This window comes from Motacilla alba, chromosome 3, assembly GCF_015832195.1.
Source record: "Motacilla alba alba isolate MOTALB_02 chromosome 3, Motacilla_alba_V1.0_pri, whole genome shotgun sequence".
In the NCBI taxonomy this organism is placed as follows: Eukaryota; Metazoa; Chordata; class Aves; order Passeriformes; family Motacillidae; genus Motacilla; species Motacilla alba.
The window spans coordinates 5,463,484-5,487,849 of NC_052018.1; the positions used below are offsets into that span (position 1 = coordinate 5,463,484).

General features: G+C 44.7%; 1 protein-coding gene across 1 annotated transcript; it reads right to left on the reverse strand.

The window, feature by feature from the left end:
- Window positions 1-111: 111 nt before the first annotated feature.
- LOC119699205 (opsin-5-like) lies at window positions 112-8,394 on the reverse strand. The gene is made up of 4 exons (XM_038132347.1): window positions 8,012-8,394; window positions 4,356-4,649; window positions 3,419-3,750; window positions 112-2,605 (listed from the first exon to the last, which is right to left on the reverse strand). The coding sequence occupies exons 1-4, from the start codon at window positions 8,082-8,084 to the stop codon at window positions 2,258-2,260; spliced, it is 1,047 nt and encodes a 348-aa protein (XP_037988275.1). The 5' UTR covers window positions 8,085-8,394; the 3' UTR covers window positions 112-2,257.
- Window positions 8,395-24,366: the final 15,972 nt, after the last annotated feature.

The window sequence follows — 24,366 nt, forward strand, 5'->3', positions numbered from 1 at the left end:
ACTTGTTTTGATATTTTTTGGCAGTTATAGTAGATCTAGAAGTCTTCAGGCAGTCTCACTCATTCAGCAGAGATGGGATTGAACCCAGCAGCACTTTGATTTGACAGATGGTGGCTTATCAGGGAAGGGCAGTGATGGGAACAGAGCACAGCTGCTCCTATACAGGCTACTGCCATCTACACCATTTGTACCTTATTATGCCATGAAATTAAAAAATGATGGTTTATATACCTATAGTTTTATAAAGAGAGTTACATTATGGCTGTCCCATCCCTGAAAGTGTTCAAGGCCAGGTTGGATGGGGCTTGGTGCAACATGGGATTGTGGGAGGGGGTTGGAACAAGATGATCTTTCGGGTCCCTTCCAACCCAAACCACTCTATGGTTCTGTGTTTCTGTGGTTCTATGAAGTTGGTCATCAAACAACTTGTGTTTTACATGCATGAGCAGCAAAACTGTATCTGTTATGTGGATGAGAGAAGAACCCAAGACAAAGTTTAAGTTGCAAAGTATTACTGGCAAAATAATGTGGAGGAATCCAAGCCTTTGCAGTGTTATCCTTGTGCTCTAACTTATGTAATAATGACCTCTCTCAAATAATTGATCTTTGTTCTGAAGTGAGTCATATTTAATTTTACAGATGGAAAATTGACCATTAACAGAAATTTTCTATAAAAAATCTGCAAGCTATTCCTATGTCTAATAGCCAGAGACTGCCTAGAAGCTTTTTCAAAGTAAGGCATTGAAATTGAACTTATTTTAATACAAATCAGAGTTTTAGTAGTATTATTTAACTTCATATGTCATCATTCGAAAGGAGCTCCATTTATCCTCAGTGGAAAGAAAGAAGCCAAAGGTGGCTGGCTCAGGTTGAGTGTCTACATTGTAAACCTCCTAAGAGTGGTGGGAAAACTCCTAATATATGAGAGGTCTGATCTGTTGGAGTTTTGAGATTAAATTTCTGTTTGTATTGAGGTGGTTGCACTGGTGATTGCAAACATGAGGTACCCAGACTTGCTCCTGAACTCAGTGCTTACATCCTGAAAAGACAGCACAGTCCAGGGCTGGGTAGGAAATAAACATGGAATTATAATGTGATCATGAATTACCTTCTCGAAACTTAAAACAGCAACTAAACAAACCTGGTCCTATGGTTGACTGAATCAGCAAACTCTGTTCTCAGTTGCAGTCATGTCAGTGCTCTAGCCAGGGGGGCACTTGGGATCTCAGGAGCTCCCATGGAAGCCATGAGAGCCAGGACTGCATCTGCAGGGTGACCCTGCTAGGAAGGTCACCTAGGGAATGCCTTGTGTCATCCTGTACAGAGAACAGCTGCAGAGAAAGGGTGGTAAAGCACTGGAACAGGCTGCCCAGAGAAATGATGGGCTCACCATCCCTGGAAGTGTTCCCAAAATATTTGGATGTGGCACTGGAGGACACGGTTTAGTGGTGAACATGGTGGTGATGGGTTGGTGGTTGGACATGAGTTAAAAGGTCTTTTCCAGCCTTAACAATTCCAATCCTTAAGTGCTCCAACAGCTTCTCTGGCAGAAGAGCTGTTGTACCTCAGCCAGCAACAGCTGAAGGACACAGTTCCTCCTGCTGAGAGCTTCCTTCCCTTCCCACTGTGCCATTTGGGACACACAGAAGGCATCCTTCACTGACTGCCACCTTCCCACCAAACCCCACCCGACCAAGGCTGATCAGCTCCTTGGACTTGTGCTTGGAGGAGCTGGAGCTGCACCTCTGAGAGAGCAAGGAACCAGAGATCTCTGTATCATTTTGGGAGCAGCCACATTCTCACCTTTTCCTGGCAGTGAACATTTCTTGCTCCCCATATGGTTTTCAGTCTGAATTGCTGTAAAACTACACACTCAGCTGTGTTTATTTGGTAACACTGTGTGCAACCTATGGTTTTCTCTGATGGCTGTTTTACTGGAAGGGCCAACAGTTGGCACAAAATATAGGAAAAAAATCAACAAAAATAATAATTCTCTTTTTACCTGAAAATAAGTTTAATTTACATGATTTTATGTTTGCTACATAAATCTATTTCCCCTAAAATGGAATTTCTTGGGGGAAAAAATAGATTTTTAATTTTTTTTTTCTGTGAGGCTTACAGACAATATTTGGGAGTTGTTTAAAAATATATACTTAAATCTCAGTATTGACATAAGATATGCCGTGACAACCTCATTTGCTGCATCCCTGCTCCTTTGGGCCTGGGAGTGAGGCCAGGTTGACCCCACGTCTGCATTTCAGGGAGTTGCAGCTCCCGGGTTCTGCACCTTCGGCGCCGCAGACAGACGGACGTTGTCCCTCCCGCTCCACATGGTGGACACGGGATTCTCCGCGGAGTTGTCGGAGCTGAAGTAGTGAACCCTCCAGGCACAGCAGCACTGCAGCTTCCTCACCTCGCAGCGGAAAGTCTTGCTGAAGACGTAGTAAATGAAAGGGTTGTAGGCCGTGGAGGACTTGGCAAACAGGCAGGGCAGCAGCGTCACCACGGGCTGCAGGGAGTCGCTGGAGTTAAAGATGGACCAGAAGCTGGTGGCTGCATAGGGAGTCCAGGAGCTCAGGAATCCCACTGAGATGAGCACGGCCATCTGCAAAGGAAGAGAGCTGTTTGCAGCTGGACAGACAGGGTTGGATGCCTTGGCGCACGAGGTGTGTGTGGGACACACCTGAACTGCAACACCTGAAGCTGTGCTTGCTGGGCCCTCATGACAAGAGAGACATTGAAGGGCTGGAGCGTGTCCAGAGAAGGGAACTGAGCTGGGAAAGGGTCTGGAGCACAGGTCTGATGAGGATCAGCTTGGGGAGCTCAGCCTGGAGGACCTTCTCACTCTCTACAACTCCCTGGAGGGTAGAGCCAGGGGGGAGGCAGGCTGTGCTCCCAGGTAAAAAATGAAAGGACAAGAGGAAATGTCCTCAGGTTGCACCAGGTGATGTTTAGATTGGATATTAGGAAGCATTTCTTCATGGGAGGGGTTGTCAGTCATTGGGACAGACTGCCCAGGGCAGTGGTGGAGTCACTGTCATTAGCAATGTTTAAAAAAGTGGGTTGCTGGGGTGCTTAGGGGCATGGTTAAGTGCTGGACCTGTCAGTGCTGAATTAATGGCTGGACCTGATGATCTAAGAGACCTTTTCCAACCTTAATGATTCAGTGATGCTATGACTGGCCTCTAGAAAGCTTGGATCAATTCTGCTTTTCCACAAGAAATGTACAACTTAAGTTCATATGTGGAAAAAAATAATATATTAATACTTAATATTAATCTATTAAAATCCTGTTTCCACACAGAATTTCTGTGTAGGTGTCTGTAATTCCATGATTCTGTGAGCTGTGCATGAGCAGAGCCAGCTCTCTGCCAGCTCCTGTTTACTGCACACTCTTCCCATCACAGGGATAACTCACCAGGGTCAGCTTCTTCTCCAGTTTGGCTGCGTTGGGGATCCTGTCAACATTCTGGATCTCTTGGTATGCTTTATGAACCTTCCAGGCAATCCCCAAGTAACAGGCAACGATGGTCAGCGCAGGCAGCACGGTGCACAGGAGAAACATGCTCAGGATGAAGGAGAAACCATTGGAGGAGTTGTGGAATTTGCTCCAGGCTATTGTACAGGAGATGCCAAAGGGCTCGGGGCCGTAGTAGCCCCAGCCTACCAAGGGCAGGATGGCCCAGAGCAAGGAGTAGAGCCAGATAAAAGCAATCAGGATGCAGACAGTGTTCTTGGTGATTTTGTTACCTGCAAGAAAGAGGAAGAGCAAGCATATATGGATCCCATCCCAGCCACATGGGGGTTTGCCGTAACTTCTCCTTAGGCAGAAGGATGGTGGCTACAGACACACCTGGGCTGCTGCTGCAGGTCCCTAATCTTGGGGCTTCTAGAGAAAGAGAGTGCCAGAGGATTGGATGAGACCTGAACACAGCCCTCAGTGCTCATTTGGAGCTTAGTAAGGCAGGGAGCTTTACAAGATCAATTTCTCCTTGAATGTGCTGTGGTCCCAGCCCAGGAATGCCAGAAGAATATTCCTTCCTTTTAAATTCCAGTTTATCTGCTTGGATACAAATAGGAAGGGAAGGCAGTCTGGTCCTGGGAAACATTTGTGCTCTCCATTTTCCAGATAGTTTCACTTGGTAAAACTGAGAAGTGAAAAACCTCACTGTTTCATACAGAATTTAATCAGGTCCTTCTGGGAACACCAGGATTTGATACTGCACTAAAAGTTGAGGCTTATTCTGCTGTTACTGACCTGATAAACCACACCACATTCCACAAAGCACCTCCCAGAGCAGCCCAGCCCAAACACAGCAGCAGCAGGTGACCAGACGGGCTGTTGGGTTACTCACTGTTGGATTTGGATGAGTTGGTGATGAGGAATCGAATCACAGCCATGGCACACAGGGTCATCATGCTGCAGACCCCGAAGAGGAAACCCATCAGGGCATAGTAAACACAGGAGGCATCTCCCCCCAGCCAGGCGTGGTTCCAGGCAGATGCAATGGCCAGTGGGTACATGCTGAGGGCCATGCCAATGTCTGCCACTGCCAGGTTCACTGTCAGCAGCTCTGGTGACTTCAGCAGGGACGAGCGTTTCACAGCCGTGGCAAGGACAGCTGAATTCCCAAGGATTGTCAGGATGGCTGAAAGGGAAAGACCAACACAGACAGGAATATCACATGGTTAATACACCTGGGAAATCCACTGGAAGTATGTGAAGTGCCTGAGAGGGGCTACAACAGAGCTGAGGGGGGACATCTTACAAGGTTATGGAGTGATAAGGGGGAATGGCTCTAAACTGAAAGAGAGCAGGTTTAGATTAGATATTAGGTGTTCTTCACTGTGAGGGTGGGGAGGCCCTGGCACAGGTTGCCCAGAGAAGCTGTGGCTGCCCCTGGATCCCCGGAAGCGTCCAAGGCCAGGCTGGACAGGGCTTGCAACAACCTGGGATAGTGGAAGGTGTCCCTGTCCGCAGCAGGGTTTGGATTGTCCTGTCACTGTGTGCCCATGTGAAAAGTCCCTTTCTGTCTTTTTTATAAGCCTTCTTTAAGTGCTGGAAGGCCAAAATGAGGTCTCCCTGTAGCCTTTTCCAGAGAGAACCCCCCCAGCTCTCCCAGCCTGTCTCCAGAGCGAAGGTGCTCCAGCCCTCAGAGCATCTTTGTGGCCTCCTCTGGACCCACTCTAGCAGGTCCACGTATTTCTTGCCCTCAGAAAGAGTATCCTCACTTCTCCTTCCTGCTGAAGTATTCCAGCCACCCTGGCCAACTGTCCCCTGCACTTCCCAAAGCGTTCCCTCTGTGTGACTTCCCTCGTCTTCAACTGGAGCTCCAGCACTGGGCTCTGAGCTGCCTGGGTGCTGGGCATGTGCTGGCTGGGCAGTCCCGAGTCCTTGCTGATCCCTGAGAATTAGCATGACTGTTCTGGTGGTCTCTGGGAGCAGTGGGACCATGGGAGTTGTTTAGCCAGGGGCGTGCAACAGACCCAGAGCTTGCTTTGCAAAAGGAGCTGTCAGACATACATTATTCAGGTGTGCCACAGGGCTTCAACGTGCTGGTGACAGCAGTGTCAGAAGTACACACACCAAACAACTCATTTTCTCTCTTCTTTCTAGTGAACCTGGTGCTGTAGCAACATTTTGATGAAAGGTTTACCTGAGAAGGTGTCCTCTAAAGTCAGATGCGAAAGAGGGAGACAGAAATAGATTCTGTCCTGTTCCCCTGTGGCTGTGAATGCAGGAAGGCTGCATTTGCTCACAGGTACCACTTAAAGTGCCCACAGAGGACTTATTAGAAGCACATGCAATAAAATGGAACAAATATATTGGCATAAGTACAAAATCATCAGAGGTGTCAAGAGAAAGGCTAAACTGAAATGGGGACACAAATCTGAGACCCCATGTCCCTCCTTCATTCCCTTTCTGACCACACACATTCACAGGCCACCTCTGGATGCCCTTGAAGGGCTCCCTGAGCTCTCAGGATCTCTGTGTCTGTGCACACAGCATGATGCCCATGAGGGCTTGGCCACTTGCTGGCAGAGCAACCTGAGGCTCAGTGGGCAGAGCACTCTCCACAGGCTGGGACATGGAACCATGGAATCATAGAATCCTTTGGATTGGAAAACACCTTGGGTCCAACCATTCCCCAGCACTGACCAGGCCACCTCTAAAGCATGTCCCCAAATGCCACATCCACACAGCTTTAAAATCCTCCCAGGGATGGTGACTCCACCACTGCCCTGGGCAGCCTGTTCCAATGCTTCACAGTCCTTTCCATGAAGAAATGTTTCCTAATACCCAATCTAAACCTGCCCTGGTGCAACTTGAGGCAATTTCTTCTTGTCCTGTTACTTGTTATCACGGAGCAGAGACCTAACCCCCCTGGCTGTCCCCTCCTGTCAGAGAGTTGTGCAGAGCCAGAAGGTCCCCCCTGAGCCTCCTTTTCTCCAGGCTGAGCCCCTTTCCCAGCTCCCCCAGCTGCTCCTGGTGCTCCAGCCCCTTCCCCAGGTCTGTTCCCTTCCCTGGAGTCACTCCAGCTCCTCATTCTGTTTCTTGCAGTGAGGGTCCCAAAACAGAACATCCTCAGGCTTGAGGAGGAAAAATGAACCCAGTTCACTTTCTTTGGTAAGAGCCCAGCCCTTACACGAGATGTAGGAAGCAGTTCTGTCATCAGAGGTGACACCCAGGCCCAGCCTCTCCTTCCCCTTGACAGGAGCTCTTCCCCTCCATCCCACAGCCTGTGGGCAGCTGGCTGGCACAGGCCAGAAGTGTAACTGTGGGACAGTAACCAAACAGCTGGTGGTGAATGCTGCTGCCCATGCCAAGGCCTTGTTCCCAATAAAAACATCATTTCAGGGCAGAAACGTGCAGCCCCAGTGAGGTGGCAAAGCTATGAATAAATACAACACCTGATTCCAGTTCAGCTCACTGCTTTATTTCTGAGAGTCCCTGCAGGGTGCAGTGAACCTGGCTGCCACACAGGGTTCTGGATCCCTGCTGGAAGCTGTGCCTGGAGTTTCAGTGCCTCAGAGTCCTTTAGGAGAGGTGTGAGACTGCAGCATGGTGGAACACAAACATGGGGAGCTCCACTCTCCAGCCCTTTTTTGCTGCCCCTTCCCATCGTGCCTTAACTGCATCTATGTATTTACATTTCTGAGAGAAGGGAGCTGGCGTCCTGACTTGAAAAAGCCCTTCCTTTTTTGTAAACAGGGGTTTTCTCACCCTGAGTTGTCCTCTGTTGTGCAGAACAAGAGGAAATATGAAGTGCTAAAGTCCAGCACTTCTGCCCAGAGTCTCAGTACTAAAGCACATGAAAATATAGGCTTGTCTTTGTTAGGTCAAACTGAGTTTTCAAGAGAGCTGAAGGAAGGAATCTTAGGAAAAATTCAGGTGGAAAGCTTGCCTAAACAAGTTCCACTGCTCTCCAAATCTATGAGGGTAGAAAACAAATGCCTCTGTACATGCAAGAAGCAGACACTTCACTTAACTGAAGCTATGGGTTGGTAGCTATCCCCACTTTTATTTTATTTTAAATCTGCCTGCAGCAGGACAAACAGGCTGCTGCAAAACCCAGAACTGCTATTTGGAAACACTTTGCTGTTCTGTAGCACTGCATCCTACCCAGACACAGCAGAATGACACCTCTTCCACCCAGGGTCAGCTCACAGCTGCTTCCCCCTGACCAGTCCCATGGATTGAGCTGCCCTGGCTCAGTTCTCAGGGCTGAGATGCCACAGAAAGTGACACACAATTTATTAACTTATTTCAAATAGTTGTGATGCCACTGAGCCAAAATTGTGCTGGCCATTCTTCAGCATCAAAACAAGATTCCAAATCCAAGAGTGGAGATTAATCCTTGCTGAAAACTAACTCCAAGGCACTAGGCAGAGGAACCTGTGGGGAAATATTTGCTGCCATTTCCCTCCAGGTTCTTCTGCCTGACCACAGACAGGGAATCCCTGTATCCTGTTCCCTGGCTCCAAGCAAATGAGCAGGCTGTGAACTCACCTATGATTAGAAGAAAGACCCCAGCTCCATAATCCACTACTGGGTGGAGTTTGGAAATGTACTGCTCCTCCATGGTCCCTTGGGGAGATGGATGAAGGTTTTCAATCAAAGATGAAGACGCTGCAGGAGCAAAGAGCTCGTCCTCATGGTTTGCCTGCTGCAGGTGAGAGCTGGTGTTGGGTGCTGGCAGCGCAGGGACCCTTCTGCTGCCTCCTTGTCCTGCCTCTGGTGTGGCAGGGCAAAAGCCTGGAGTGAGAGGAAGGATTTTCCCCTGGGAGGCAGAGTGAAAGCCAGGCAGAGCTGCTGCCAGAGCGATCCCGCCTGCCTGGCTGGCAGAGCATCTCTCCTCCCACCCCTCCTCTCCCACCCTTTTGCTCCTTGGCTTGTCAGGAAGATTCACAATGCAAATCTCCTCCGATGAGCTAAATCAATTGTTCTTCAACCATCATCAGCCCTGGGAAATAAAGCCAGGCTGAGGGAGCAGGCAAGGGAAGGAAGGTTGGGAGTTTTGTTTTCCAGCTTTATGGCTGAGTATGGGAGACACGAGGTTGGGGCAGGAGTCTCTGAGTTGAAGTGTTAGAGGAAAGGTGTTTGCTGCAGGGGCTCAGCAGGCTCAAAGTCACACCACTGGAGACAGGACTGTCTGAGCTGCTCCAGTGCAGAAATAGAGGATGCTCTGTCCAGTGCACTGTACTAGAAGAGAAGCAACTTCTGAGGTCACTCTGTGACACTCCAGAGTTCTGACTTGGCCAGCAGCCACAGGAACACCTCACCTCTGTGTTTTCCTTCTCCTTATAATATCTGAGCCTAAGATCACCATAATGAGCAATGTGGTTTAGTGGGTGGCATCTCTGCCCATGGCGGGGGGCTGGAACTAGATGGTCTTTAAGGTCCCTTCCAGCCCAAACCATTCTGTGATTCTGTGATAAGGAATTTTAAAATTCACAAGAGCGTGGAGGCATCTCGGGTGTGATACAGGTGGAATTTAACTGCTCAAGTACAGCAGTAACAGCCTAAACTTAGGAATCTGGGAGACTTTAAAAGCCTTTCGTTTCAGCAGGGTTTTGTATATCTCCAAGCATGGAGACTCCACAACAGTTGTTCCAGTGCCTTTTTGCTCCAAGTCTCACACAGTTCATGAACAAAGACACCAAACTCATGAAATCCAGCAGCTGCTCATGAGCTGCTCAGTGCAGGCGTCCTTCACTGAACATTCCTCAGCAGAGGAGATTCAGCTGAAATAATGTGGGTGGTCGTTGCAATGCTCTCGAGCCATGGGTGTATAAGCAAGACTCAATTTAGCACAGGAAAGTAGGATTTTTACAGTGCTAATCATAACAAGAAGTTCTTCTATCAGAATAGAATAAGAAAGGGAAAAGGTGATGTCTCAAAAACATGCCCAGTACGGAGAGTTTCAAGCAGCTTGGTCAATTCAGTGTAGTCTGTGAAAGGAAGAGAGGTTACCATTTGATAGCATTTTGAGGGAGTGTCCGGGTTCTGACCAGGACAGTTTTAATTTTACAGTGGCCAGGAGGGGCACGACCAGGACCTGGAGGTGATTCCATAGCACCTGGGCAGAGCCACGACGGAGAAATGTCTGCTAGTATAACAAAAGACACAAATCCTGTGGCAGAAAGCAGAAAATTACCACATTCTGTCACTTAATCCACTACACAAACCCATGGTATTGGTAAATAAAACAATGCCAGATCACCACAAAGAGGCTGGAATCTGACTGCTCACCTTGCTAAATTCACAGAACAGCTCCTGGCACTGATTTGGGCTGGGTCAGCTGGCACTGTCCTGGCATTCCCAGGCACAGGTTGGCTAAAATGAGCCCAGGACTGTTCCCCACAAGCAGTAACATCATCATCTTTGAAAACAGTGTTTTGTTCCCTGGCACAGATGTTGCCCATGGGTTTTGCTCTTATCCTGAGTGCAAACATTTAGATTCTCAAGGTGCAGCCATTGGATGAGGATTGACCGTTTTAAAGTTTTCTAACAGAGCTTTTAATTCTGATAAAACCCTTTCTTGATAAAGGCCTGTACTATGCAGTCATCTCACCTAATGTTTATTTTTGGCCTTTCTTGGTGAAACCATGGCAGAGGGCTCAATTTAAGGAGCCTGATGTCACCCAGTCCCAGCCAGATCTCCTGCTTTCCCACTTGTTGCATGGTCCATCCTCTCTCTATTGAAATAAAACACTGTCTTTCTTCAGGCAAGCAAGGAAACCAAGGGCAAGATTAAAATGTTTTGCTGATAATTTAATTGCTAATTATTATTTAATTACTGGAGGCTCCACTGGCTACATCAGGAGCCCAGTCCTCTGCCAGTTCTTGTGGGCACCTTAGATTACACTGTGTGGCTCTTTCACGCTGATTTAGATGGCATTTCATTTATTGTGAAACCCTCAGCTTAGCATTCACATGGGGTTGGATTACATCAACAGCCCAGTTACGAAATGGAAGAAAAGAATATGAATGATTAAAACCAGAACAGCTGATGGGTCCCAAACCCAGTGCATTATTCATGTGTTCTTTAACAATAGCAAGTTGTGCTCATCACCATCTTCCTGCACATCAGATCAAGCCATAGGATCTGTTCACAACAGCCCAAGGTTATACATCTTGACAGACCCACATTTGGGGGATAATATTTTAGAAATATTTTGTGAAACTTACTTTTGATTCTATAAAGCAGTCATGAAATGAGGCAGATGGAAGGATGAAGTTGATACCTACTCATTTCTGAAAGGTTATGCGAAACTTCAAGCAAAAAATGAACTCACCATGAAACTATTACACATCCTTGATATAAATATGGACATACATGCAAAAAATAGTTCCCTTTGTTTGCATAAAACAGGGTATGAGTTGAGGAATTACTTGATGGTACCAAGTGAGAATGTCCTACAACCTTATTTTTAATTTCCACAGGGAAAAATAAAGAGTATTCTGAATCTGTAGGAACAAGGGAATTGCTCTGAATTATCAGTTTGCCACTATGTAGGGGTTCATTTTGAGAGATAAAATGTCTCAATGTGTGGAGCTGTTTGGGACATGAATACTGGGCTGTGTTTTGTACCAGATATCAAAATCACTGATGTCTCCTGATATGTGGGGAGGGCTATGAATCTGGGTCCTTATCAGAAATGTCTATCAAAAATAGTCATGCATCATTTAGAGGAGGACATGACTCTGTCATCCCTGTTTATCTCTGGCTTCTCTGTCCAGATCTTGTCTTTGCAAAGTCTCTGAGATCTCAAGTGAGCAGCGAGTGTGCAAACAGTCTGTGGGGAAAGGCCCTTTTGAGTGCCCTCTCCTTGCTGCAGAACACATCGGCCATGATGCACTGCTCAAGCTTTTTGACCAGAAAATGCCACCTTTTCCAAACTCCTTGGAGGACACAACTTCATCACATTCTCCAGGAGTTCCTACAACTTCCTTCCTTTTAAACATTCGTTTATGTCTGCAATTTTACTTTTGAAGCTCATCTTTGAGCTGAGACCTTTAGCTGAGCTTCTCTAGCTTTCATCTCTATTTATGAAAATCAGAACCAGCATTTAAGTGGAATTCTCAGAGTCTCCTCATGGAGTTGTATGTTTTCAACAACTAAATCTTGTTTAAGCTGGTATTTGCAACCTCAAGCATAGTAATTTTTAAATTGTTTTCTTCTGGCTGCCTGCACTGACTGCATGTTACTGCCTGAGGGGTTATTTACAAAGTCTAAATTCAGTCTAGGGACACTAAACTCCCTAACTTCCCTTGGCAGGAGCTGAAGAATCCACTTTGATCGATACATTTTGCTCTTTCACTACAACCAGTTTAATACATAAAACTTGGGTGTTGGTAAACCCAGTCCGAGTAACTTGGGTCACAACAACCCCTGCAGTGCTGCAGGCTGTGGAAAGAGTGTCTGGAAAGCTGGAAAAGGACCTGGGGGTGCTGGGGACAGCAGCTGAACATGAGCCAGGTGTGCCCAGGTGGCCAAGAAGACCAAAGGCACCTGGGCTGTACCAGCCATAGTGTGGCAGCAGGGCCAGGGCAGTGACTGTCCCTGTGCTGGGCACTGCTGAGGCCACACCTCAATTGCTGTGTTCAATTTTGGGCCCCTTCAGGACAGAAAAGACATTGAGAGGCTGGAGTGTGTCTAGGGAAGAGCAATGGAGCTGGGAAAAGGTTGTGGAATTGAAGACAGAAGCTCACATTTATTAAACAAAGTAATTATTTGTTGTGACCATGATATTCATGCTGCACTGGTGAAAAAAAAAACCAAAAAAACCAAAAAACCAGGTATGCAGTGAGGAAAGTCACACATGGAGTAAAGATGTCCCCGACATGACAAACCAGAGGCTGCCCTCTCAGGGACAATTTTTTCCTCCTCCAGCATTCTCAAATTTGTAATGAAAGGTTCTACTTTGAGTAAACAAGGCAAAGGAGAACCACAGCAGGAGGTGGGAAAGGAGAGATTGGAGGTTAATTCAACATTCAAGTATGAAGCATACTACAGCTGTTTGAGGGGTGTGAGAAGACAGACACTAATACACTGAGAGTGGAAAGGAAATGACACCATAGGCGTTAAAATAAAATGAAAGCTACTATTGTGTCAAGAAAAGAGAAGAAGAAAATGTATTGCCCATGGTATGGAATGTGACATTGCCAACCTGCTCATATTTAATATGATGACCATTTTCCCAGACCTCAGTTTGACACTGGTATGAACAGCAGTAACTCTCATTTTCAAGGGCTCAAAGACAAAAACCATGCTCTGTTATGCTGGATATTGGACAAATAATCACACTGGGACACTTTCTTACAGTTTTTTTTCAACCATTTATTGACACGTTTTGGTAGCAAGCTCCACTGACTTTTCCTTTCCATTTGGTCCTGCACTCCATTTATTCACGATTCATTTGTGTCATTCAGACAATGGGAAAAAAGCCCACGATTTGTAGAATGGAGCACCTGGGATGCAGCCACCACAGGAATATTGCTGTGCAGCAACTCTCTCTCATCATCCTCTGCACACCTCTACGGTGAGCACATCCCTGGGCAAGCATGAGTGTGGCTACAGAGAGGTGTAACCTGGGAAGAAACACATTCTAGACACTCTACCCTCTAAAAAGCCAGATTCAACAGATTGGATAATTTAAGATTCTCCAGTTTTGAATTACTGTAGCATGATGGCAACAAGGATGTGATTGTCTGTGATCCTAAGATCAGAAGTGGTCTGGAAGCAGCAAAACAGCAAACAGGACTGGGAGACAAGGGATCACAGTGTGTAGGGTTGGGACCAAACCTATCCAGATTCTTCCAGCAGCACTGGCAGCAGCAAGGCCAGCTCTGCAGGAGTCTGTCCATCTTCAGGACTAGTCCCAGCTCTGCACCTTTGTATTTTTTTCATTTGACCTAGTGCTGATTTGGGCTCACCCCTTCCTCTTTCGAATAACAAAACCAATCCTCTCCTTTTTGCTAGGAAATCCAGAACCATGCTGAGAGGGACCACCACTGCAGCAGCACAGGTGGAACTGGTCCTTCTCTTTGTTTCTTAACTTGGATAGCAGGACTAGAATCTGGCAGAATGGAGACAGGACAAAGCAGGCTGTGGTGGGATGTTTGGGATGTAGGGTGACACGGGACAGCAAACACTACAGGGCCCTCCCAGACACTGGCATGAGGACAGTGTCCTCATGCCCAGTGCTGCCTCTAAAAGAGTTCACTGGTTGCAGCTAGTGGTGCTGCTCCTTGCTTCACTGAAGAGGGGAAAGGGGATTTGTTTTGCGGGAAATTTTTTATATTTATGTAAAGGTAGTCAGAGAAAAGGTTACCAGAGTGGAAGATGAGATCAGGTTGTATAAATGCAGCCTTTGCGGACAGAGCTGATTATATACTGATAATCTTTACCCAAATGGTGTAACCCAGTTGTGTTGACACCACGAGCTCTCTGAACACTGTTTGGGTGCACTCACCTCTATTCCCTGTTCCAGTTTCTCTGCCAAGGCAGGAATAGAGCAGCCCAGGGATGTGACCCCAGAGCAGGCATGGTTGTGTATCCCACACAGACACTGGGGAAGTTCAAGGGTGCAATCCTATGGCACTACAGATGAACTCGATGGCACAGCCCTGGCTCTGCTGCTGCCTACTGTGTGACACTCTTCAAGTCACTTCCTTCCTCTTGCTGCCTCTGATTGACCCCCTGAACTGTACATTTTCCAAGGTCTGACTGATCTCCAGCTATTTCTGCCCAGTGCCTGGTAACAAAGCAGCGCCGTTGTTGGTTTGCGCCTCTCAGCACCATTGTGACACAACAATAGCTTAAAAAGGCCAATTTTCTTTCATATTAGAATTACTCTTACTAATTTCTAAATAGACCCACGCTGGGAATTAAAAAATGCCAGGACTACAACTTATTATTTAGAGAAAAGAAAAATAGCTGAGACTGAATCCTTTAAAAATATAGAGGTAGATAAGAGTGGAAATTCATGGAGATGCTTCTCTTGGATGGAAAAGAGCAGGTTTCCTTGTTCAATCTGGAACAAAAATTTAATGGAGAAAGAAAAAATATTGGGAAAAAGGGGCACAACAGAGGCTTGATGATAACGGATCTCTTATTAGGTAGAATGGGGAACACAAAACTTCTGCTCTGCAATAAACTGTGGTGGCATCACCAGCTCTTTGACAGTGACCCTGTTGAGGACAGCATTGAGCAGATCTACCTGACTGACAACTACCACTGCAACCCACTGCTAAGGCAACTTCTCTGGATTTTAACTTCCAGAGAAAGACAATGCTTGGAACTGAAGGGTCCCTGAGAGAACCAGAAGCCTTATGTCAAGACCCTCTGTCATTTTCTTCATCAAATCATGTTCAGATCTCTTTTCCAGCCTTCAGATTATAATCATATGAGTGAGAGAAGTCACAGCTATTCTGTCTTGACTTCCTTTCTGAGGTCTTTTGACCCTTTAAGCCAAATAGAGGTTAATTCCCCCTGTACAAAACTGCCAGCTCAAGATGGCTGTAAATATGGCACAGATAAGACTGTGAGGGAAAGAAGAAAAACCACTTTCTCAAAATTATTATTTCTTAGTCACTACCATTTTAATTGCTTGAGTTTTCAAGGTTAACTGAACTACAGCAACATGTTGTTTTCAGAGAGCATTTTCCACACCTTGTAAAGTGCTTTAGGTTTTACTTCTTTGCACTTCACTCCTTTGCAGTGGTGTGAAATGCCCTTTGCAAGGATATAAGAGATCATTAAACTTGCAAAAAAATTAATCCCACAAGTGTTATTGACTTGCAGCCAGGTCCTCTGCTCATTGCTCTTGATACTTGACAGGAAGAAAAAGTGGGAGTAAGTTACATACGTAAGTTACATTTAGTGGATATTCCCTGCATTCACAGAGAAAAACTTCTGGCTCTTTCTCCCATGTTTACACAGTGCTCAGTTTGTTTTGCTAATACTGAGTTATCCCTCTGCTTGCCTTCCCAGGGCCACTCTACAGTGAAAAACTCGTAAGACAAGGAAGGGCCTCAGAAAAGCATCACTGCAGCCTCCTTCATCTCAGGTAGGGATGACATCAATCCCTTTGCTGCTCATGTTATCTTCTGTACATTAGAAAAATATTGTCTTGTTTCTAAGAGGCTGGTTCAGATTATTCTCTAATAGACCATGCTCAAAAACAGCAACAGCAGCTGTTAATACTTCTTGCACTCAATTACAATGAAAAAACGGAGATGAGCATACCGTCAGAAAAAAAAGGCTTGTGGGGAGAGCCCTGGGGCATCGTGGGTTCATATCTCTGCCTTGCCACAGTCTTCCTGTCACTGCTTTTTGGCCAGGGATTAAATCTTTCTGTGCTTTAATGCCCCAGAAATGAACTATGGATGCAAATAAAAGCTTTCTTCTTGATATCCTCTAAATCACTGTCACACATTCATGGGAACAGAATGGTTTGAGCTGGATGGAACCTTGAAGCTCATCTCATTTCAGCCCCTGCCATGGGCAAGGACACCTTCTACTATCCCAGGTTGCTCCAAGCCCTGTCCAACCTGGCCTTGGACAATTCCAGGGATGGGGCAGCTACAGCTTCTATGGGAAACCTGTGCTCAGGCCTCACCACCCTCACAGGGAAGAACTTCTTCCTCAAATTTAACCCAAATATAAATCCTGTCAGTTTGAAGCCATTTTCCCTTGTCCTGTCACTAAATACCCTTGTAAAAAAATCCCTTTCTGGCTTTCTTGGAAGCCCCCTTTAGGCACTGGAAGGGGTTCTGAGGTCTTCCAGAGTCTTCTCTTCTCCAGGTGAACATCCCCAGCTCTCCCAGCCTGGCTCCAGAGCAGAGGTGCTCCAGCCCTTGCAGCACCTTTGTGTCCTCCTATGGACCTGCTCCAACATGTCCCTGTCTTTTCTGTGTTGGTGCCCCCAGAGCTGGATGCAACACTTCAGGTGAAATATCACAAGAGCAAAGCAGAGAGAGAGAATCACCTCCCTTTATCCATTGCCCAGGCTGGTTTTGATGCAGCCCAGGACACAGTTGGCTTTTTGGGCTGCAAGTGCAAGAAATGACCAGTCATTGCTGAGTCATGCCCAGCTTCTCATTGACCAGCACCCCCAAGTCCTCCTCAGCAGGGCTGCTCTCAATCCATTCTCTGGGTTGACACCAGGGGTTTTCCTGACCCAGGTGCAGCATCTTGCACTTGGCCTCATTGAATTTCACGAGGTTTGGTGCTGGGGGCTTGTTGAACCTGGATCAGGATGTGGGGAAAAAGGTCCCCATGGCTCACTTGGGCTTATCTGGAAGTGGAGCTGCGTTTTCCATTCAGTCTGCATTGCAAACATTGTTTGTTTGTTTGTTTGTTTGTCTGTAGACTCTGTATCCTCATCAGGAGAGAAACTCTGTATTCATTCATTCATTCATTAGAAGTGGAAATTCTAAGCCATCTCTATCCATTATGGTTATTTAGAAACACTCTGACAGCATGAATACAACAGGCACAAAAACCATGAGGTAAATAAAGAACCACAATTATGACCCTTTTTCACTCATCATTGCTGCCATATTGACTTGTGACCATTTTAATGCATGGAGTTGACAGAGTAATACCAATCTATTTTTGCCTGTAACTGAATATATTAAAATATTTTCCTGTCACACATGTTGAAATGGTTTTTATAACCCGAACACTTGAAGCAAACATTTATTGGCTTGTAACTGATTATATTAAAATCTGTCACATGTACTTAAATAGATTTTATAGCCCTAACTTCACCAGAGAATGTATTTCAGCTAAATAAAACCATGTAAAAGTTTCAGATCTGGTTGAAACTGGCCATCCAGACTTCCTCTGGAGTCAATAGTGAAAGATCACTGAAGTGAAAGACACTCTTGGTGGAGAAATACCAATACCTTCTCTAGATGAGATCAATTGTTATTTGGAAGCGCCTACTGACATTAAATTTAAGAATAGCAATAATAGCAATCATATTATTCATATTATAGCAATACCATACTATTCACTGTGAAGGTGGTGAGGCTCTGGAATAGTTTCCCAGAAAAGCTGTGGCTGCCCCTGGATCCCTGGAAGTGTCCAAGGCCAGGTTGGAGCTGCCTGGGATATTGGAAGGTGTCTGCCCATGGCAGGGGGTGGCACAAGATGATCTTTATGGTCCCATCCAACCCAAACCCTTCTGGGATTACAGAGAGCCCAGAGAGGTGTCTTAAATAAGCCACCCAATTTGAGGTGGCTAAATTTGGTTGATTTGAATGCTGCTCTGACAGACATTCTAAGAAACACAAGAAACCTGTAATAAAGGATGAACTGGAACATTTGGTCTCAAATCTTGAGTTAAGGCTTTCAACTGTGTTATATTCCCCTTGTTTCCATTGCTGCCAAAACTGAAATTCCTCAGACCATGCAGTGGTCATGAAGACTGCTTGCAATTTAAAACAAAACTGAGTATTTTAGCTGTCCAACTTTAATATTATTTTCCCAAAGGTTTTTAATTATTAGTTCCTTCCTGTAGAAACATGACCAGAACAATGATGTTATTATTTGGATGATCTGGGTTTGACTGTGAAAGTCACATCACACTGACCTGGACAACACAGTGAACATGAGTTTGCCCCTCCTTTGATGCAGGAAATTGTCATTACCTGTAAGGCTTTTCTGGTAAGGCAGTAGTGTGTTCTCTGAGGCACTCTATGGACTCTAAAAGAATAATTTTTCCCAGATGCTGAAAAGGATGTCAGGGCAGTGGGGTGAGTAAAAGTATAAGTATTGCAAAAGCACCCACAATGCCACAGAAATAAGACAAATACTTAAACTCTTCTGTTTTCTCCCTGAAGTCGTCACTTACCCCAAAAACTATAATAGCTTTTCAAGTCATTTAATTATTAATTAATGAAGTTTCAAGCTTCAGTTATACAACTCAATACTGAATTTTCTCTTAATAGTTTTCCTTCAAATAAGCAACATTTCTGCCTGCCTGGCAGAAAGGAAGAACATCCAGTTTTTATCCCAAATTTTTTTGTCTATCTCAAATTCTTATCAAAGGTACTTTCAGCCTTCTCTTTTTTAGAGGTGATTTGTTTAATTCACCAGACTTGCTACTGAGATGCAGCTTCAAGGTGATCAAAGGCTGAAGAAATGACATGTCAGGGAGTGGGGATTGGATGGGAAGGCTGTTCTTTGTAAACAACAGACCACTGGCAGCCTTGGAGGAGATGGACAAAGGGATTAAGTATGGATTTTTATGATGATGAAGACTATGGACTAGATAAACCAAAGCAGAGGAGACTCAGGTAGCAAGGGAAGGAATATTCTGTTAGGAATAGCACATGCACAGCCTTTATGACCAAGTGAACTGCTGTAGTAGTCTGTGGTCAACTTTGGTCTACCAGCTCTGCTGTGAGTGCTGACCTTTGGCAAAACATTGACAATAAAACGCAGGAGGAATGATGTTATCTTAAAATGTGGCACCCAGCTGGTAAATTAATGTAGGCTGAAACTCTGGGGTTTGCAAAGCCCAGTGAAGCCAGTGGAAAAATTCCCTTTGACCTCAGTGAATCATTCTCAAGTGGAAATGGAGCTCCAGTTCCAGTGGCTGGTCTCATCTCCATGCAGACTTGTCCTGGAAGAGATCCCCTATCAGCCACGGCATTTGCTGGGTGATAAAGCTATAGCTGATAAGGCCAAACATTGTACCCTGAAGTAAGGATGGGATGAGTTCCTCCAATCCCATCAGTCACCTGCATTCTCAGCTAATCCCCCTCTGGCCCTCTAGTACTCAATGGGGAGAAATCAGCATTTCATCTGCAACTCATCACTCCAAAATGGACATCTAAAACAGGTCAGATGACTCACTCTAAATTCCTGCTTCTTCCCATCAACAATAAAGGGAATAAAGCCTGAAGTAATTTTCTCAGATTCAAACATGTGGTTGGAAGAATATCACTCTAAGTATCTTCATTAGACTGGTTTTGAAAATGTTGTGTTTTATAGCTGATTGCTAAATCCAACAGCAAAGTCAACACAAAATCCTAATGGAGACAGGTTCAGATTAACCCAGTTGGTTTTGACTTGTCTTGCATGAACTACAGAGCTTTGCCTCAACAGGATTTTATATTATCAACTAAAAAATATTCCAAGACAGACTGACAAGACAGACTTTGATGTACCCTGCTCTGGTTACATGTTCTGGATCACAGGCCCAAAATGGCATTATACATATTATAAATATAATAACAATAAATGGGCAAGAGGCTTCAAGTTATTGCCACTAATGAGTTCTCAGAAAGCTCTCATCCCACTGGTGAACAGAACAGTGGGAAATTCAGCACCAACTTCAAACCTAAATGGACAAGGCTACATCAGTCTAGGCTCCTGTTATGCTTAGTGGAGAATGACTCAATACAGACAATGGAGACAGGAAATCACTTGCTTAAGTAGAGGTACCTAATTTAAGACTGACTTGGACTCCACGTTTTTGGCTGTAGAAAATCCCTCTCCAAATCAGGAATTTGGCCACCAAGCTCCAGTGTAGTCATGACACAAAAAAAGCCACCTAAAATTAGGTAATTGCTGATGAATCTCATCCGCTAGAAACTGCCCACGTGGTTGCCCAGCAATAGCATCCTTACCTGGTTCTTACCCTGACAGGATACAGATTGATGAGCTGGGCCATGTCCTGAGCCATTAGAACTGTTGTGTCAGGAGAGAATCATCGAATCACAGAGAAAAAACCTCTAAGATTATTGAATGCAATCATTAACCCAGCACTGCCCACACTGCCCAGCCTGTCACTAAACCATGTCCCCATGTGCCACATCTACATGTATTTTAAATTCCTCCACTTTTTAAATTCTACCACTGCCCTGGGCAGCCCATTCCAGTAACTGATAACCCATTTAATAAAGAATTTTTTCCTAATATCTAATCTAAACCTACCCTAGTGCAACTTGAGGTTGTTTCCTCTTTTCCTCTCACTTGTTCCTTGGGAGCAGAGCCCAACTCCCACCTGGCTGGTCCCTCTTTTCAGGGAGATGTAGAGAGTGAGAATATCCCCCCTGAGCCTCCTTTTCTCCAGGCTGAGCCCCTTTCCCAGCTCCCTCAGCTGCTCCTCATCACACCTGGGCTCCAGCCCCTTCTCCAGCTCCGTTGTTCTTCTTCAGACATGCAGCAACACCTCATCCTAAGATTAGAAACAAAACAAAATAAGCTTTGAACTAGTAATTTAATTTTAAAGTGAAGTTTCTCTCTATATATTTAGTGTTTAAAACAACACTTTTCTAAATGGGCAAGAAAGGTTTTATACTTGTGGGTATATTCACACTGAGAATAAAAACATACTCTGAAACTTTGACATTTGCCATGAAATGGAAATGCTGAGTTTCAGATAGCTCAAGAAAATTCAGTAATGCCCTGCAAAGTGTTCAAAATCTTTAGCACAACCAAACCCATAAAGTGGCTCCACAAGAGGACATGTGAGTACCACTGCCAGTCTTTGTTGTGCCAGTCTGATCCCCTTCCACCAGATGTTTCTGGGATGACAGTCCAGACAAATTACCTCAAACATAATAGACCCCCTTGAGTATTTGAAAAACTCTATTCAGAATCACAGCTTCTAACTTGGCACTTGCCTCAAAATATTTCTGACTGTCAGCAGCTATTAAAAAACAAGAATGACAATGGTTATTTCCATAATAGCTGTATTTTGAAATCTCAGAGCACTTTGTGAACTTAACAGGCATATCTGAGATGTATGGATTCATAGCACCTATCAGGGAATGCAGACCTGTTTGGGAAAGATCTGGATTTCTGTTTTTTAAGTATTCCATCAAAAAATACAGATAAGGAATGAATACAGACAAGGAATGAGATTCCTGAAGGTAGGAACAGCCCCTGCCATTATCCCAGGTTGCTCCAAGCAGTGTCCAATGTGGCCTTGAACACTTCCAGGGATGAGGCAGCCACAGCTTCTCTGGGCAACCTCTGCCATGGCCTCACCACCCTCACCAGGAAAAATATAAATATAATGCCTTTAGACTGCTCAGTCACCCTGGTAATGATTCTACTTTAATGAGAAATCCATACCACTTGGTGAATGTCTCAATCACTTCCAACGTGCTGTGTAACTGCCACTTATGCAAGGCAAAACTACAGGAAAAAAATGTTTTGCACTTGCTGAAAGTGCAAAAAGTACCTAAAATATTTTAAGATGGAAAAATCTAAGGTGGAAGGAAAATACAAAAATAAGCTAGGAGTGACCTGAAGTGTTTAGCCGAGGAAAAGGTTGCAAACACAAAAAGCTTTGGCTTCTCCTTTTCCATAATTTTTCATTATTTTTAGTCTTGTCAGCATGAATAATATTGTTGATTTTTGCTGTGATTTAGAAGAAGCTGCAGAATACAAAACCAAGTTGAAAATCAGTTGAAAGACCATTCATCTACTTTGCTTTTAGCTGAAAGACTCCCCCCAGCTGCTGACAAGTAACCACACTGACTATAATTCCATAAACTACATCTTAACACCATATAGTTCAGGTTTGGGGGGGACTTTTTAAGAAATCTTTTGAAACACACAAACAAAAAGTTACTTGCATGTCATAGCAAACATCTTTCCAGATGGCATCATGAGTGCCAGAGGTTCTCATCTGATTTTGTACAGGCATTAATTTGCTCTGCTCATTCCTTCTGTTTATTTCTGTTCTGGGAAATTAGCCCTGGCCCACACTAACTCCTAAACTGTACCTGGAAATTTTGTTTTCCTGGATCCAAGTCAGAGTCACCTGGCTAGCGGAAGGTGTCCCTAAACATCCAGTTTGGGAGGGTAACAGGAATTCACAATAGGGCATGATCAGATCATACCAAAAGGTCTCCAACCTGCAGAAAAGCCCTGCCACACAAAATCACAGAGTCATAAATGGTTTGGGTTGAAGGGACTTGAAAGCTCATCTTGTTTCAGCCCCTGCCATGGGCAGGGAAACCTTCCACTATCCCACGTTGCTCCAAGCCCTGTCCAACCTGGCCTTGAACACTTCCAGGGATGAAGCAGCCACAGCTTCTCTGGGCAACCTGTGCCAGGGCCTCACCACCCTCACAAGGAAGAATTTAATGCAAAAACCATGTGTAAAAACACCTAAACAATCAATTAACATCCAGTTAAAAGTAAATAGAACATTTTCTGTTATGACTGAGGCACCTTTGCCTTGCTCAAAAAAAAAAAAAAAAAAGAAGAAAAGGTGTTTATCATGTTTTCAGGTTGGTCTCAAACCTTGTGCCTAGGAAGCACCTTTTCCACAAACTAATCATGCTATTTTATCTTATCTCGTGTGGATGTGTTATTTTAACTTAATTTAAGTCCATTACGGAGACAGAAAAACTAGTAAGAGAACTTTTATTGTTATTCATATTCAGACAACTGAATTAAGCTTGCAGCCAATATCATCAATGGAGTCTAGAGACAGATTAGCTGGTCAAATGGAGCAGGCAGAGCAGGCAGACTGCATTGTCTGAATAAAAATCTTACATGCTCCACTGAAGAAATCTTCACCCAGATGGTGAATCCTTTAATTCCTGCCACTAAGCAAACACCCTTCCCTTCACCTGTGGGTTACCCAGCAACTGGCAATCTGGCAGCAATACACTTATTTTTATGATTAACCTTGTCAATCCAGAGGCACTTGCTTTCCCAAAGAGCTGACCTTTTCCTACATATTATTTTTGACAAGCAATGGCTCATTACCCTCTGTTACTGTCAGTATTTTAATGTTCAGTTTTCAAATTATTCTAGAAGGCAGAGGTACTAACCCCCTCTATTAAGATTTCCTCACACTTTCCACAATGAGGTCTTGCTATGCTGGAACTTTCAAGCTGAAATTTCCTTTGCCACATTTGTTTCTCTCTCAAATGGCAACAAATTCCATAACTCAGTTTTGGGCTAACTTTGTTCAGATCAGTGTGGCCTCGTAAAAACCAGTAATTTTTGATTCAGAAGTTCTCTGTCTTTCACATCAGAAAGGCATGAGAGAACTTCCCCATCCCTGGAAGTGTTCAAGGCTAGGATGGAAGGGACTTGGAACCTGGTCTAGTGGAAAGTGTCCCTGTCCATGGCAGTGGAGCTGGATTCAATGACCTTTAAAAGGTCCTTCCATCTTAAACTATTCCATGATTCTATGAAGAGAAAAAGAGCAAAATCAGTGGAATGGACCATGGTCAATTTGCCAGAGAAAAGACTCTGTATTTCCAGGTTTTCCTGAGTTCTACCTTAGATATATTTGTCTCCAGATAAAGGGAAACACTCCATATGGCAATAAATCAAACTCTGCTTCCAACACTGAGAACTGAAAACATATAAGAGCACTGCTCTGTTCTCTTATAGCAATGTGAAGAGCTTGAAACACTATGCAAACAATATGGATTTTCACAAACCTGCAGAAAAAAACAGAAATGGAAATCAAACTTCCTGACTCCTGTGCCCTAACCATAAGACTGAATTTTTTTCCTAGACTTGGAGTTTCCACAAGTTCAAGGTGAACTTAGTGATAAGGAGATCTGCTTGGGGCAGAAGGTATTGCAAAGAAGACTGTGCTGGGATTTTGTGTGACTCTCAATCCTCAGCTGCATCTCTCTGTGGGCATTTGGTGTGAGAAGGCTCTGTGCCTAAGTGCTGCTCAGTTCTTTGTCCTCATTGATGTGTTTTCTTCTCTTCCCTCTGGAGCAGACTTCAGTGGACCTGTTTTCAAAAAGGGACAAAAAAAAAAAAAAAAAAGAGTCAATGGCAGTATGAGAAAGAGAAAAACAAACCAGCAGGTTTTACAGTGAAAGAATCCATTTAGTTACTAGGCCTTGATTTG